At 43.2% G+C, this 11783-nt stretch overlaps 1 protein-coding gene across 1 annotated transcript in view; it reads right to left on the bottom strand.

Moving 5' to 3' along the window:
- Window positions 1-274: 274 nt before the first annotated feature.
- Window positions 275-11783, bottom strand: part of RASGEF1B (RasGEF domain family member 1B) — a 46500-nt gene continuing 34991 nt past the window's right edge. Inside the window, exons 6-14 of the mRNA XM_015832365.1 lie at window positions 10967-11041; window positions 9103-9198; window positions 8326-8428; window positions 7275-7354; window positions 5812-5907; window positions 5076-5171; window positions 3228-3351; window positions 1984-2056; window positions 275-649 (exon numbers count right to left, since the gene is read on the bottom strand). Coding sequence (XP_015687851.1) covers window positions 625-649; window positions 1984-2056; window positions 3228-3351; window positions 5076-5171; window positions 5812-5907; window positions 7275-7354; window positions 8326-8428; window positions 9103-9198; window positions 10967-11041 — 768 coding nt within the window. The 3' untranslated portion in view covers window positions 275-624. The remainder of the gene's footprint in view (window positions 650-1983; window positions 2057-3227; window positions 3352-5075; window positions 5172-5811; window positions 5908-7274; window positions 7355-8325; window positions 8429-9102; window positions 9199-10966; window positions 11042-11783) is intronic.

The following is an 11783-nucleotide window of genomic DNA, read 5'->3' on the forward strand; positions in this document are numbered from 1 at the left end:
GCACTCATGCCCCTTTTTCATAATAAATAGCTGAGCATCTTAGGAACTCCGCAATAACACTGCGCCGTGAGCCATTATCCCCTCAAGGGAAAAAATGCAAATGTTCCTAGATTTCTTTTGAGGAGAATCACCAGCGAAGATCTTCTTTAGATCATGTGGCATCTGAAAACAGTCCAGTTGGCCTTGGATAGATTGAAAGGAAGTTCTATTTGGAATCCAGGGGTGAAGTAGCAGAAGTCTTAATGGTAGAGGAGTTTGCAGGTGGGATGGGATGGGGAAGGGGGAATCCCATCCAGGTGCTTCAAAATGATTCACAGTAGACTCAGATCTTCAAAAGGCTTTCTTCACTGGGTTGTCTTTGATCAAGCCCACGCCACCCAACTTGACATTCCAGTGGGTAGGGGAAAAGCTGCCTTTCCTGCACTCAAGTCAGCTCGGCTTTCTTCTCAGCATCCATGTCCCGACTTGCTCTTCACCAACTATTTAGCTCTCATAACTTAAAAGGCCTCTTGGCCGTCAAGAGGAGGGATGGGTAAATAAATAAGCGACCTCAGCCATGGCCTTCATCATTAAGAACCCACGTCAAGATCATAGCAGCAATTGCAGCAAGGACCCAGCCACGCATTAACCTCTCCCCAGAAGCGTGGACCTGTAGAGAAATCAAATAGAGAAGGGAGACCTTCCGTTAGGACACCAGGAAGACACTCGGGTGAGTTTGCCCATTGCTTTGGAACGGTAGGTCACGTGTCCATCTGAACTGCCATCAGGGCCAGTCTGCCTGCTTTAAGAGAAAGGTGTACAGTTAAGCCCTTGACTTTTGACCACCGTTGACCCCCAAAATTTCTGTTTCAAAGTGAGACATTCGTTAAATGAGCCTTGCCCCTTTTTATGACCTTTCTTGTTACAGTTGTTAAGTGAATCACTGCAGCTGTTAAATTAGTAGCACGGTTGTTAATCTGGCTCCCTCCTTGACTTTGCTTGTCAGAAAGTCGCAAAAGGGGATCACACGATCCCGAGTCTCTGCAACCGTCATAAATACATACCAGTGTCCGAATTTTGATCATGTGACCATGGCGATGCTACAACAGTGGTGGCGAACCTATGGCACGGGTGCCAGGGGCGGCACGCAGAGCCCTCTCTGTGGGCACGCGCGCTGTCGCCCCAGTCCTAGGCCTTCAGCTGGGTTTTATAAAACCTTTTCGCTTTAAGCCTCCGCCGCTGTGTGCAAAAAAAAAAAAAGGTTCAATCAGTCAATTTCAACTTCTCATGGAAAAAAAAAGATCTTGCAAAGTTGGAACTGATTGATTGAACTTTTTAGTCCCACCCAGTCTGCCGTTACCACCGTAGCTACGTCCACCCAATGGGCCACACCCACCCAATGGGCCACGTCCACCCAATTGGCCATACCCACCCGGCACTCGATGATGCATGTGGGTTTTGGGTTGCAGTTTGGGCACTCAGTCTCTAAAAGGTTCGCCATCACTGTGCTACAATGATCACAAGTGTGAAAAGTGGTCATAAATCACTTTTTTCAGGGCTGTTGTAACTTCAAACAGTCCCTAAAGGAATGATTGTTAAGTCGAGGACTACCTGTATAAAGCAAAAATGACATCCATCACTCCTATCCTATCAACAGGATAAAGAGCTGTGGCGCCCATAAAAAGCTGTGGCAGCATAGGGGCTAGAGTGCCATATTGCAGGCTAACTCTGCCAGCTGCCAGCAGTTCAATCCTGAATGCCTCAAGGTTGACTCAGCCGTCCATCCTTCTCAGGTTAGTAAAACAAGAACCCAGATTGTTGGGGGTAAGATGCTGACATTTGTAAACCCCTTAGGGAGGGCTGTAAGGCACTATGAAGTGGTATATAAGTCTAAGTGCTATTGCTATTATTATCCCAACAGGAAAAAAAAATGGTAGCGAGGAGTTCCAACGCAAGAGGAAATATTCAGCCTGTTTATGAACACCGGAAACCTTTAGCACTAACCTGAGTGTCTTCCACCTGTCTTTTTCAATGTGATTCTCTGGACCTTCACTTTCATACGACGCCAAATAAAGTGCTGCAACCAGAAGGAAGAAAATATGAGCATTACAGGTATCTTCTAGTGCAGGGGTCTTCAAACGTGGCCCTTTTTATGACTTGTGGACTTCAACTCCCGGAATTCCTCAGCCAGCGATGCATCGCTGGCTGAGGAATTCCGGGAGTTGAAGTCCACAAGTCATAAAAGGGCCAAGTTTGAAGACCGCTGTTCTAGTGTCTTGAATTATGTTCCCTGTGGGATAGCAAGGCCATCGTTTCAAATGGGTGGTCCTTAGATCTGCGGGGGAAATAATTGTCTCATATCTAACGGGGTTAAAAAAAAAAAAAGCTCGTGTGAACTGGAGCACACGTAATAGTTCACAAATGAGATTCAAGGCTCCTATGAACATCCTTATTATGGTATTATGGAAGGAAGGGTAGACATGTTAGCTGCTTTCTCCTTCTCCCTTCAATGCTCTGAAAAACTGTTCCAAAAGACTGGGAGATGCACCAAAATAATTTCGGAAGCAATGCTAAGATCTGCAAGACGACAAGGGGGAATTTTAACCAAGGAAATTGGTTAAATTGGTGTTTTTGCAATGCAAGGATGTGGTACTGTGGTCGTAAACCACAAGCACTCTGTGGCCTGATTGTCCAATTAGTTCAGACAAGCAAGACTAATCTAATAACAGAGTTGGAGGTCTTCAAGTCCAGCCCCGTGCTCAAGCAGAAGACCCTAGACCAGGGGTAGGCAACCTTGGCTCTTTTATGACTCGTGGACTTCAACTCCCAGAATTCCTGAGCCAGCATGGCTCAGTATGAAAACTTCTCCCTTTCCCCTCAGCATGGCTGGCTCAGGAATTCTGGGAGTTGAAGTCCACGAGTCATAAATGAGCCAAGGTTGCCTACCCCTGGCCTATACCATTTCAGACAAATGGTTGTCCAGTCTCTTCTTTAAAACCTCCAGTGTTGGAACACCGACAACTTCTAGAGGCAGGTTGTTCCACTGATTAATTGTTCTCACTGTCAAGAAATTCCTCCTTAGTTCTAGATTGATTCTGTGCTTGGTTAGTTTCCATCCACTGCTTCCATCTATGCCACAGCTTGTGGCGTTGGAAGGAAAATAAAAGTGGGCCATTACGTACCATCCTGTCTGTCAAAATAAGCGTGATACACAATATACCGAGCGGTTACGGGTGTTCTCCTCTTACCGTCCTCACTGAAGGCTGGAATGGTGAGCAGGTACTGAAGGATTTTCCGGTCCCTCTCAAAAGGACACTCCACTTGCTTCCATGTCATAAACTCACTCACTTGTTTAGCCAGCTCCCAAAATTTCTGCAAGGAATTAGCAAAATAAAATTTTAAAAAAAGCACACATGAATGAAGCAGGTAACAGGGTTCCATTCAAATAAGGCAATGGGGTTTGCTCTTCTGCTTCAGAAGGACAGATCAGATGTGTGTTGCAACGAAGGAGATTATTTGCATTTTAGGATTGAAATGAGAGGTCCTTGATGCTCTCTGAGCTTGCTTGTGTTCTTGCAGACGTTTCATTACCCACGCTAGTAACATCAGTGCTAGAAGGGAGTGGGATTTGCTCAGTTTATATTCTAGTGCAGAGATCCCTAACCTATGGGCCATGGCCCACTACCGGGTTGTGGCCTCTTGGCCACTGGGCCACGTAAGTGACTGGCCAGCGCATGTGTTCACCCTGCCTCGTGCTGGCGCTAGCCTTGGCGTGACTCTTGGTGTGGCTCTCGTGCCGGCACTAGCCTCGGCACAACCCTCACACCTGTGCTAGACTGAGCATGACCCTCGCGCCTACGCTAGCTTCAGCGCGACCCATGATTCTTGTACTGGCACTAGCCTTGGCACAGCCCTTGGTGTGACTCTCATGCTGGCACTAGCCTCAGCGCAATCCTCGCGCCTGCACTAGCCTCGGCATGACCCTCGCGCCTGCGCTAGTCTCGGCGTGACCCTTGGTGTGATTCTTGCACTGGCGCTAGCCTCGGCGCCATTTACGAAGCGCTAGCAGCCCCATTTACAGAGCGCGTATGCTCGCGGCCCCATTCATGCTATGTTCGCACAGCTACATTTGGGTGTGTGCGCATGCATGCGTAAAGGTGTCTGCCCCTCCCTTTCCCACCAGGCCACCCACCCAGAAAGGTTGGTGATTCCTATTGGGAGTGATTTGCCCTATCAGTGTTGTGGGGGTGGTCTTAAAAAGGTTCTTTGGTTTGGCTATTTGCTGTTTGTTTGGCTAGCACTACGTAGCTAACCATAAGCAGCCCAAGCAAAGAACCTCCCAGACATTTCCCACCAATTCTGACAGGGCAATTCACTAGATTATAAACTGAGAGCAAATCCCACTCTCTTTCAGTACTGATGATGTTACCTAGTTTGGGTAAAGAAACGTCTGCAAGAAAACAACCAAGCTCGGAGAGCACTAAGGACCCCTTTGTAACTGTTGCCTTTGGAATTCTGCTCAAGTTCTGCTCCTTCATGCCTCTGAGGATGGACTATTCCTTAATTCTGTGTGTTGGGGAAGAAAAGACCAGTGCTTTGTCAATGAAAACAAGGCATCGTGGCCCAAAGCATCCTTTTTTTTGCAAAAATTAAGTTAATACAATTCTTATTGTTTTAATAAATGACAATTAGGTATATGGAATAATATATATGGAATACTTATAATTAATATATGGAATACAGATTATAGAAATCAATGGTTAAGGAGTGTTTTTACAAATGTAATCCAGACAACACACTGTTTACCAATTATTGAGTGACTTATGTTTTGTTAAAAAATCAATAAAATATGTTATAAAAAAAAAAAGAAAACAAGGCATCTTGGACATGCTCAGGGGAGACGGGGTTCTTCAAAAAAAACGAACAACAATTGGAAGGGAAGGAAACATGCCAGAGCCAAGTGTTTGTGGTGTTTGCCCCCTGATGTAACCCTTACAAAGTTTCTGTACCTGCATTCCAAAATCTTAACTAGGCTTTCTGCTCAAGGAAGTCAGCGTTTAAAAGGCATTGGGAAACCCTGAGCAGGCTCTACTTACTTCAAAATTGACGTGGCCGTTGGGCAAGCGATTGGCACAGCCTTCGTTGAGGAAGTAAATGTCCTTGATAAGCAGGCTGAAAAATGGGATCACAATCTATAAAAGAAGAAAGGGAGGTGGGGGGGGGGGAAGAGAAGAACCCAGATTAGCAACAGACCTGTCACTGGAACAAGAGGGGGGGGGAATTCTTTGATACATTTGGGACAATCTTATATAAATAAAAATGTAAATGTTCGTTTGTTCAAAATCTTAAATCTCCGAAAGTTCTTCACCGATTGCTTTGAAATTTTGACACAACGTTGCATTCAAATACGCGCGTGTTTTTATATACCTACTATTATATAGATGTCACACCTGTGACAAGTAAAAACATGCTTTTTTAAAAAAAAACAGCGCCATCTGTTGGACGTAAAAGCAACACACTTCTTTTCCATTTAACCAGACTGAGCCACAGCAACGCGTGGCCGGGTACAGCTAGTAATGAATAAACTGCATCACGTTTGAGGCAGAGGTAGCTCTCTAAAGCTATACAACAAAAAGATTGCTGAAGGTAAGCAAAAACGATCCTTTGCTTGACTATCACCTCTAGTCAAACACTTCTGCAGAATTTAAGAGTTCAAGCATCCCAGTAAGCCAAGGGTGGGGAACCATGGCCCTTTTATGCTGGCTCAGGAATTCTGGGAGTTGAAGTCCACAAGTCAAAGATGACCTTGCTTCTCTCTTTCCTAGACCGTACCTTCTCTCTGCTGCTGTGAGCTGTTAAAGACCTCTGGGTGGCCCCACGTAGGGCAGTGCGGTAATTGTAGAAATTGCTGGAAGGGTCCATTTGATGCTGGAAGAAGAAGGAGAAGTGGAAATGCAGAGAATTAGTTTTGCGCCAGAAAATGCCCTAAAATTCCATTAAAATATGGCTTTAAAAGTCCTATTTCCAATATAAAGCAGACACAGAACAGTTTTAAAGTTAAGAGTCAGGACAGGTTATGGATCAAAAAGCTAACCAAATTTTTGGGGGAAAAAACCCCAAATGAAGCAAATAATTATAAAATTTCATTTCTGGCTGAAAGTGCCGATGATCAAAATGATTTGAAAGTAGCAACAGGTTCATTGGTAAACACAAGGAACCGTTTTCAAAGATCAAAATCTACTATGGTATCTTCCTTAAGTGTTGGGATTACAAATTTAAGGATTCCCAACCTAAGATCATGCAGATTGGGAATTCTGGGTGCTGCAGTCTCAATACATCTAGCCATAGCATCTCAGACAGTGTTCCACTTAAGAGTGTATCAGACTAAGAAAATGCAGTCAGGACATTTAGTAACTGTGAGAGGGACCTCGGAGTCCTCGTGGACAATTACTTAAATATGAGCCAGCCGTGTGCTGCAGCTGCCAAAAAGGCCAACACAGTGCTGGACTGCATTAACAGAGGGATAGAATCAAGATCACGTGAAGTATTAATACCACTTTACAATGCCTTGGTAAGGCCACACTTGGAATACTGCATCCAGTTTTGGTCACCACGATGTAAAAAAGATGTTGAGACTCTAGAAAGAGTACAGAGAAGAGCAACAAAGATGATGAGGGGACTGGAGGCCAAAGCATATAAGGAAAGGCTGCTGGAATTGGGTATGTCTAGTTTAATGAAGAGAAGGACGAGGGGGGACATGATAGCAGTCTTCCAGTATCTCAGGGGCTGCCCCAAAGAAGAGAGTGTCAAGCTATTTTCCAAGGCACCTGAAGGCAGGACAAGAAGCAACGTGTGGAAACTAAGCAAGGAGAGAAGCAACATAGAACTAAGGAGAAACTTCCTGACAATTAGAACAATTAACCAGTGGAACAACCTGCCTCCAGAAGCGGTGAATGTTCCAACACTGGAGGTTTTTAAGAAGAGACTGGACAGCCATTTGTCCGAAATGGTATAGGGTTTCCTGCTTGAGCAGGAGGTTGGACTAGATGACCTTCAAGGTCCCTTCCAACTTTACTATTATTATTATTATTATAAGAACACCAGAGACAACTCATCAACTCTGTACAACTGGATAACTGAAGAAGCTTCTCGGACGAGAAGCGAAACGTGTTCAAGGAAAAACAAAATCCAGTTGCCTTTTGAAAAAGCACCTTTGGGACAACCATGACCTGGATGACTGAGCATCTCCACAGATAACCGGATAACGAAGATCCAGACTAAAAGGTCAGACTTACCTCCAGAATGTCAAACTTGGCAGTCTTGACTTTTGACCAAGTTTTCTTTAATCTGGAGACAGGAGTCATATTCATGCCAGCTTTTATTTCAAAGTGTAAAGAGAAAGAGAAGAACACAGAGACAAAAGATAAAACACACAGCTGTATTTGAAGCCGATTCTGAATCACAGGAGAAATTAATCAACCATTAAAGATATCTACTTTTTTCATTTTTCTTTTTTCCATTCAATTACAACCAATTATCCCAAAACATACAATTTAAAAATGCAATCATGGTTAACATTTACATAGACAGAAATTCAGAAAGCTATGTTTCTTTCTAGACACATTCTTGTCATAAGCATTTTGAGCACAGATTTCTGGCTACCAATTTCTTTAACAGAAATCTGTTTCAAGACAAATATGTGGTGGATTTCCTTTGCTTTCCTACCAGAAGACACATATAAAGTAAGCTTTGAAGAATGTTTCACAAGGGTTAAGCAACTTCCAATTAATACGAGACTTATGTAAACTCAACATTAAGTCAAAGGCTTAAAAGATGGCAGCCATTTTTAATGCAATCTGGCTGAGGCAAAAAAGCAACAACAAAAAACCAGGTTATGTGAGGGATCCTGGTTGGATTTTCCATCTTTGCACAGATTCACCAATGAAGTAAAACTGGGTTGAGCACAGGGCATATTTTGGGCATGAAATGTCACTTTGGGGAAGATGAGAAAGAAGAGAACAGAGGCACATCAAGAGTTGCCTTCTCTAGTCTATTACTTTTCACAAGTTTAAGACAGGTGGACTTCAACTCCATAGCTGGCTGGGGAATTCTGGGAGTTGAAGTCCACACATCTTCAAATTGCCAAGGTTGAGAAACACCAGTTTAAGACGTACAATTCCTAGAAATCCCAGGAACCCTAACAAATGTGGAAGCTGCCAGGTTATCCAACAAGATCCAGAAGCTTCCTAATTTGGGGCAGAATTAGATGAAGGAGAACCATCTAAGCACTTTTTCCAAAGCATAACAAAAAGGAAATGGATAGAAAGCCTTCTTATTCATACTCACAAATAATAGCCATTAAAGAGTTAAAGTTGCCGATGTTGAAGCACTCTCGAGCGACATCAATGAAGTATTCTATCATTCTTGCTCTGTGTTTTTTCTTGATAGGCTGTGAGAGAGCAAAACACAAGATTGGCATTTAGTTGAGAATGTGCCCAAATTTGAAGAAGGATCTCTTGAGCTTTTTAGAACATCACATTTAATTTTTAAAGAAACAGTTACATTTCAGGCTGGAGTCAGAGGTAAAGGTCTCCCTGTCTAGTCTGTTTCTTGGCCAACATTGTCTGAAGACATTTCCGTCATCATGTGGCCAGTATGGTTATTTGCCAAAGGCACATAGAGCATCGATAGCTTCCCACCGAAGTGGTACCTATTAATCTACTCGCATTTGCATACTTTCAAACTCCTAGGTGGGCAGGAGCTGGGGCAAGGAACAGGAGCTCACCCAATCGCACAGCACTCGGGTCTCAAACCCGGGCTGTCAGCTTTTCCAAAATATACCCACCCACACATATTCCCTTCCTGGAGAAAGCAAGGACATCAGAGGGACATTCAAGCAGATCAACAGGAGGCATTCTTATAGCGAGGAATAATTTACCAGTGTGAATTCCATTCAACAAAAGCTGCAACCTCAAAGGGGTTTGGGGCAGAGTTTTTCTTCTATAAACCATACAATCTTGTGCATAGGATGTAGCTCCCAGCAAGCCTCTGTGGTCTGATCCCAGCAGAAGGAAGGAAGGGGCACCACGTACAGAAGGAAGACCAATGAATGGTTTTGCTTACCATGCATATTTCTGTGGCAACCAAATAGCTCAGTCTATTGAACCATTCAACGTAAGCTTCCAGATTCCGAGACTTCTTCCGATCCCCGTAGGAACTCTTGAGAAGAAAACAAAAATCAGGGGTTCATTTCTCTCGCTCCGTGAGTTTAAAGAAGTGGTAGCACTTCTTTAAACTGATGATGGAGTAAAGTGAGAGAACTTTATGATCACTTCTCTCCTTCCATAAGTTTAAAGAAGTGGTAGCACCAGGCCAGGCCAGCTGGGGCTCAGAAATGAAACATGGCTGATCATGATTAGTACAGCTGGGGAAAACCTTTAGTAGATCCCAGGGTCATTCATCACTAGGTAAGTTGAAGTAACATGCCAGAATGGGGCGATCATAAATCACCCTATGGTACTGCAAGTCGTAATAATATAAATACCACAACAAAGCAGAAGTATCAGTCAGAAGATCCAGTAATCTAAGGCAGAGGTCCCCAACCTTTTGGGCACCAGGGACCGGTTCTGTGGAGAGAGGTTTTTCTGTAGACCGGAGGGGGCGTGGTTTTGTGTGCTGCCTGCATCCCATGGATGGGGCTTTGCTTGTTTGTGCAGACCGGTTGCTGGCATGCCACAGCCCGGTACTGGTCCACAGACAGGGGGTTGGGGATCCCTGTTCTATGGAAAACTAGTTAAAATAAGCTGCTGTTTAGGGTAACTTGAGTTCCCAACCATTTATAAATCTTTCCACTTTGAGTTCAAAGGAAGAGCCAAATAAAGTCAACATCAGGGGTCCGAATAGAGATAATAGGCAGAAAATGCAGATGTGAAGCTTGTGCCTTCATTTCAAGATGGGCTATTGTTTGAAAGGGCTTCCTTGCCAGCTGCTTGGTCATAAATAATGACTTGGTAAGACACCGGCCTCAGAAGCTACGCACCACATGATACTGGTACTGGTCCACAGACCGGGGATTGGGGACCCCTGATCTAAGATATGTACCTCTTTGCTGTACTCATATCTCTCCTTTATATTCCGCAACCCATTACAGCAGTGTTTCTCAATCTTTACTACTTTAAAGAGGTGTGGACTTCAATTGCCAGAATTCTCCAGTCAGCATGCTGGCTTGAAAATTCTGGAATTGAAATCCACCCATCTTAAAGTTGCCAAGGCTGAGAAACAATGCTTTGCAGCAAGTCCTATCCAACTTGTTCCTCTTTAGACCTGTTGACATCACAACACCCAGCACCAATGGGTAATGGCATGCCAGGTTGATATGCTGGTAAATATACTGGTAACTAGTTAAGGAGGAGAGTTGTAGTCTCCACAAATCTGCAGGTTGCCAGACTGAGGAAGCCCACTTTAAAAGCTAAACTAGAAAAAACCAGTTAAGGGTGTCAATATTGGAGATCAGAGACAGGTTTACTGGGCAAATATTTTAAAGCAAACTTACCCAGGTGCACTTTCTGAATTTATAATATGCAAACCAACACCATTTTTCAATGAAATCCATATTTAACTTGCACAAAAGTGAATTATTTGGGGAAAATTTTTGCAAAAATATGTGCATTAAGACAGCGGCCCCCAACTTTTTTGGTGCCAAGGACCAGTTCTGTAGTGTTGTACACTACCTGGATCCTGGGCGTGCACGGATGGGGTTTTGCTCACTTGTGTGACCTGGTGCGGTCCACAGCCTGAGGGTTGGGGACGCCTGCACTAAGATACATGTATGAAAATATGTGCAGGACTTTGAGAGCGTTTAAGAAGAGTGCAAATAATGAGGTAGGGGTTGGCACAAATGAAGAAACAAGTAAAAGCAAAGTGCCCTGGTTCATCCAATCCCAGCCAGCAATTTTAACCATAGTTTATCATTGTTTGTGCTTTTTACCTTCTCATTATCCAGGGTATCCTTCTGTACAAACGCTTGGACAAATTCTTGTGGCCCAATGTAACTAAGTCTCTCCTGAAAGAAAGAAAAATTCCACTGTATGGTCAACATTCATCCTTGTAGAAGTAAAGGTAAAAGTAAAGGAGTCCTGCAGATTTTGCACGCTAGTCGTCGCTTACTATAGGGGTGTGTATGTGCTCATCACCATTTCAAGTCATGGAGCCAGCAATGTCTGAAGACATTTCTGCAATCATGTGGCCAGCATGACATCATGGAGCATTGTTACCTTCCCACTGAAGTGGTACCTATTTATCCACTTGCATTTGCACTGCTTTTGAGAGCGTGAATTTCATTTTTAATGTGTGCCAGTATGCTCACAGTAAAAAATGGACAATAAAAGTTATCTTATCTAAGACGTGTATCTCCTGCATATTAGATTTTGTGATGAATTGTGATAAAGGGAACTGTGGTTATTTAAAGCTTGGAAATTATAAATATTAACTGTTAAATTTAAATATTAATGGGAAACTAAAAATTGGGGAAAACTAATTAGGACATTGATTGTCTATAAAGATTGAAGGTTAAAATAACCAGGGTATGTATAAACTAAAAATTATTGATAAATGTAAGAAAGTGATTTTTATTTAACTGATATAATAAGAATTGTATTAGTTTAAACGTGAGACAGTAAATACTAAGGGGAAAAGAGAGGAAATATTTAACGTAGTAGTTTGAGACTTGTACTAAAGATATTTGTATGTTATTGAATTATCGATTAACTCCGTCGCCACATTGCTTTTTAAATATTTAAATGTAA

Source organism: Protobothrops mucrosquamatus, unplaced genomic scaffold, assembly GCF_001527695.2.
Source record: "Protobothrops mucrosquamatus isolate PMUCROS unplaced genomic scaffold, P.Mucros_1.0 scaffold3, whole genome shotgun sequence".
NCBI classification, from domain to species: domain Eukaryota; kingdom Metazoa; phylum Chordata; class Lepidosauria; order Squamata; family Viperidae; genus Protobothrops; species Protobothrops mucrosquamatus.